At 32.1% G+C, this 5,708-nt stretch overlaps 1 protein-coding gene across 3 annotated transcripts in view; it reads right to left on the bottom strand.

The window, feature by feature from the left end:
- The window catches only part of LOC108764314 (ATP-binding cassette sub-family G member 4), a 61,759-nt gene that overhangs the window by 53,327 nt on the left and 2,724 nt on the right, over positions 1–5,708 (bottom strand). For all 3 annotated transcript variants that reach the window (XM_018512470.1, XM_018512489.1, XM_018512480.1), the window contains exon 3: positions 3,622–3,932. In XM_018512470.1, the coding sequence (XP_018367972.1) occupies positions 3,622–3,932 (311 nt within the window). The remainder of the gene's footprint in view (positions 1–3,621; positions 3,933–5,708) is intronic.

A 5,708-nucleotide genomic window follows, 5' to 3' on the forward strand; every position in this document is an offset into this window, starting at 1 on the left:
AAATTTAGGTATGACAAACATTTACGGTCTTTTTTTTCTATGCATGCAATATTAATGATATTATCATATTCCATACTAGATTTATTATCAAACTTTACGTATAAAAATAAAATATAATTAAAAGAAAACATAATGTTGAAAATAAAAATGCTTGGAAATGGCAATGTGCACCCAACCGCAGTGATTCTTTGCTTCCGATCTTCATGTTGTCTGTTTCATTTTCATATCTTTATGTAAAAAACAAAGGCAACAAAGAAAGAGAAGAAAAAAAGACAATTGCGGTTGGCCGGGTGTACACGGTTAAGCCTATGGCACATAAGTGATCGTACGACCAAATCGTACGTCTAAACGAGTCGTAAAAAATCAATCTGCTTTTGCAGCAATGATGGTGTCGAGCAGAAGGAAACTGCAACTCGCCATTGGCCTCGCCCACGCCTCGCCGAGAGCCATAAACATCGTCCGAGTAATGTGCAATGCGTTTTCGCTTGTGTTACACATAATACTTTTTTATTACTGAAAATACGCGTTAGTACACAAAAATGGTCAGCGAACGATATAAAATGATCGAATATTCTTTGTGTATGCGCTGAATCTGGATTGCTTTACTTAGTCGTAATCGACACTTTTCAGACTGCTTTACCGGCACGTAAAGGCCACGAATTTCTGCATGCGTGACAAAAAATACCTTTTGTAATAATTTCTGTAGAACCTAAATAACATTTAAATATTTTTTTAACACTTCGGGCGTAGAACACGATTTTGCGCCATACAGCGAAATCTTCGGGCGCAAATTATCGAGCCCAACGTCCGTCGTATTAAAAAATATTGTATGCAACACGGGCGAAATATCGATCTCCGACGAGTGTGATTATTCATCCGACTTGTTACATAAATTACTATTATTAATAAAAACTATTTATAATCTTGGAATGGTTCGGTGTATAAGCTCTAAAACAAATGTTATATTTGAATCTTATTTAATGTTAATTATTTTTAAAATAAGTATTCTTCAAAATTCTAGGAAGTGTAACGGAAAATATGAGTAATCCAGATATGAAGTTAGAAATACCAGGTACACTTGCATTTTTATTATTTGCATGTTATTTTAAGCATTTCTAACATACGCATACGTCTTGTTTGCAGAAGTAACTAGTAGTGATCCGGCCTTATGGCCGTCTGAAATGCATGAAGCTGAAAGAGGAAAATATTTACAACTAGGTTGCAACTACTTTCAAAATAAGCATGCTAACTATACGTCTTCTCTAAGGATATATAAAACTCAGAACAGATCTTTTTCTAGTTCTATGTTTGTCAGAGTATTGGCAAATGGTGAAAAGCATGATAGAAAATGGTTGATGTATTCCGAATCAACTGGATGTGTATTTTGTTATGTTTGTAAATTGTTTTCTAATGCAAATAGTAGGGAAAGTAAATTTGTGAAAGGTGGGTTTTCAGACTGGAAAAAAGCTACTGAATCAATAACTTCGCATGAAAACAGTAAGGAACATAAAGATTGCTTGATTATTTGGATATCACGAACAAGTGCGACAAATTTAATTGACAAGGAATTGGCAACAACCATTCAAAATGAAACTCGTTACTGGACCGAAATTTTAAACCGAGTTCTTGCTGTGATTCGGTTTCTTGCTGAACGCGGTCTTGCATTTCGCGGAAAAAATGAAGTCGTCGGAGCTAGTAATAATGGCAATTATTTAGGAGCACTGGAATTAATAGCTCAATTTGATCCGTTTTTAGAAAAACATTTACAAATGCATGCCAATAAAGGTCGCGGTCATGTATCGTATCTTTCTAAAACTATCTGTGAAGAATTTATAAAAATTCTTGCAGCAAAAGTTTTCACAACAATTCTTTCAGAAATTAAAGAAGCTAAGTACTTTGGTTTAATAGTAGATTCTACGCCAGATCTTTCTCACATCGATCAATTAACGATAGTTATGAGATATTGTTTAAAAGGATCTATAATTGAACGTTTCTTATGCTTTATTCCAATTTACAGCCATACAGGTGAATCTCTAAGCACAGAAGTATTAAATTTATTAGAGAATAATAGTATTGACATATGTGACTGCAGGGCTCAGACTTACGACAACGCGAGTAATATGTCGGGAAAGTATAACGGCTGTCAAGCGCTTATAAAAGAAAAAAATGAATTAGCGTATTATGTTCCTTGCGTTGCTCACTCGCTAAATCTTATTGGTGAATGCAGTGTTGATTCCTGTTTTTATGCAATTAACTTTTTCTCGTTTTTGCAAAAACTATATGCTTTTTTTTCTGCTTCCACACATCGTTGGGATGTACTCATGCAGTATACTACAACAAGTGTAAAAAATTTGTCAGCGACAAGATGGTCATGTAGATATGACGCAGTTTCTACTTTAAAAAACAATTTTGATTGTGTATATAATGCTCTTAATAAACTGTCAAGTAACGAAGATGAAAATGCAGTAACTAGAAACGAGGCTAAATCTTATTTATGGAATTGATTTGGAGATTAAATGATCCTAATTATTGTTCGAGTTGCACTCACAGAAAGGATTTCTAATAACGAGACGAAAAATATTCTTGACCTATTTAATCTTATCTTAACTTTATGCAGTATATAAAATTAAATTAACATTATAATTAAATCAGTAATTCCTATTCTTCTCCCTCGAATTATATAAGATTGACTTATTATCTTGAGATAAGTGTAACACATCTAATTTCAAGTTTATATATTCTTACATTTAGAATACATCATTATCGATGTCACTATAATGCTATACAATTCGCACCGCGCGCCGTATGGTGTGCCGTGTGCGTACTATTTCACGCATTATCACAAGGTCAACAAGCATCATACACCGAGGATCTTTCACGTCGTCACGTAGTTTTCCTGTTCCAAGAGACGCCTAGTCGCATTGCGTCGGTGCCCTTGCCAGAGAAACACCCCAATATTGTCTTACCGCGTATACGTTATCATTTGTAATAATTAAACTGCGGCGACAACGTAACACGCAATAATACGCGAGTGGTGTTGAATTGTGTTTCATTCCGTGTTTGTTGTGTTTATACTTCTTCATCAGTATTGATCAGTGCAAAATGGATCCGAAATTTAACCCCAAGGGCCTCACAGTCTCTAGATCCGTCCCTGGTAATTATACATAATAAAACATTAAACATATAATGTCTGTGCTTTTGCTCGTAAAAACCTTTACTTATTTTTATCACAAAAACGATTCTGAATCGAGAATAATGTAAGATTCTTAATATTATACAAAATCTTTTTGTAAAAGAGAATGAAATAAGATTTCTTTCAAATCGGTCTTTTGGATGAAGTCAAGAATATTATAAGATTGCTGCAAATTTTAATCTAAATCTTTCCGAGAAAATTTATAGGATAGTATAAAGGTCGTTTTATTCTAGAGTTAAGAATTTTTCATTTAAGACTAAAATATTCTTTTCTCAACGATAAATGTGATTGTCGCTATGTCGATCTTATTTTATGATAGATCGAAGAGTCATAGCATTGAATCCAGAAATCTTTTCTGTGAATGTATATATATTTATATACAATTATTATACACATTAAATAATTTTATATTCGTATATTTTACTTACAACTAAGTGAATTGCGTGTTCGTTTTGATTAACATTGAGTTTCAGTCGTGCCGCTATATAGAGAGTTTCTCTAGTTGTGAGGAACGGCAATAGATCGAATTGTTGCGGCACATAGCACACCTGTTTGCGGAACGTCCCTTTATTCTGTTCAACACCATTTATGGTGATGGTGCCCTTAACGTTGATTAGTCGTTTGGCCGACATGATTTTCAGCAGGGTAGTCTTTCCTGCGCCGGAAGGACCTATGATCACCGTGACTTTTCCTGGTTCGAAGTATCCCGTTACGTTATGTAGGATTTTTTTCTCAGTTTCTACGGAGTAAACATTCTTCTTTAACTATATTTACACATAAAAACGCAATATATTTACAATATATATGTTCTTTGTAAGTAATTTATTTCAGTATATGTTACAAGCATAAAAAAAAGGGCGGTCAAGCGCGAGAACGATATATAACAAACTTATACCAACTTAATAAGAAAGGGAACAAAAACGTAATCACCGAGAAACAACTAAACAATGGGCGCGATATTTGAATAGCCCAAAAACTAAATAAATGTAACTTTGCTACAGAAAAATATGATAATGAGTTCATTAATCTATATCTAACAATATATTTATGGTTTTAGATATTAAGATTCATGAATTTATGCAGATTTGTTGAGACAACGCGAAGCCTTATATAATTATTGTAATTAATTGCTTCATTTCAAGCAAAAAATATTTCATTTTGTAGAACGTGCAATTTGAATTACAAATATTATAAACGCTTTAAGGCCCGTCTACAATACACGGAGTAAGAAGTAAGAGTAAGAAATTGACCAATCACAGTCGAATGTGAGAAGAATAATCGACTGTGATTGGTCAATTTCTTACTCTTACTTCTTACTCCGTGTATTGTAGACGACGCCTTCTATTTTCTTGGCAAGTCTCTATGTGTGTAAATCTATCTCAATGCATATGGACATACATGTATGTAACACGTGTACATACTTATATGTATTTAAGATAGTTATACTTCAACTATGCAAGTCAACGACAGACTCAAACATGTCTCTAAATAAGCAAATATATCGCTATGTAAAATCTAAAAATAATAAAACAAAATATTTTATATACTTACAATATTAAATCATAATAAAATAAATTAATTTAAGAAAAAAAAGGAAACTTTTGTATCACGTAGTAAATAAGAGGAATTAGATCGTGGCAACGTCGCATTTTTACGAGCAGACGAATATATATACAGGGTGTCCAGTGAGACTTTTCTAATTCTCCACAGGAAGGTAGATGGGATCGAAATAAACATAAAAGTCCTTTAGCGATATCCGTAATGATAAGTTGAGATATTAAGTAATTGTACTAATGAGAGCGCGCCGATAGAAAAAATAGAAATGGCTTCGGCCGCTCGAGGTATAGTTGATCTCCATAATTTTAAAACAGATTGAATCGTAACTTTTATATTTTGTCATTCTATTATGTAAATTTATAAAAATTCATTTTTTTCATAATTTTGAATAATTCGTATATGTGTTTTATATTAAATGTTTTATATTAAATTTAAAAAAATATGTATACCTATATGTATACTTAACGGCATATGTATAACATATTTTAAAACAATAGTTCTTATTTTAGGTAATTTTAGTTAAAATGTTGTAATATGGGTAACGTTTGTGTTCGAATACATTTACAATGTTAAAACTTCTTTACTTTTAGAACGTTTGCATGAGGAACTTTTAATAACTCTGTAATTAACGATTAAGAGAATATACTAATGTCCGTATCGTGTATTAACATTCATAAATTATCAATAGATATGTTTGGTGTGTAATTCGAGAAGTAAAGCAACTACACTGTTATAAATGTTCTTAAATTTCATTCACTTTTAATGTACATTGGTGAATGAAGTTTAATTTCTCTGTAACTGAAAGGACTATTAATGCACATGTTAATGAGATTTAAGTTTACTGTAACTGAAAAATTAAGTGTAATGAAATTTAATATACTTTTCATTTACAGATATAAATGACATTTAATTAATCGTAATTGAAATAACTATTAATGTACATATTAATGAAATTTAA

This window comes from Trachymyrmex cornetzi, unplaced genomic scaffold, assembly GCF_001594075.2.
Source record: "Trachymyrmex cornetzi isolate Tcor2-1 unplaced genomic scaffold, Tcor1.1 scaffold113, whole genome shotgun sequence".
NCBI classification, from domain to species: domain Eukaryota; kingdom Metazoa; phylum Arthropoda; class Insecta; order Hymenoptera; family Formicidae; genus Trachymyrmex; species Trachymyrmex cornetzi.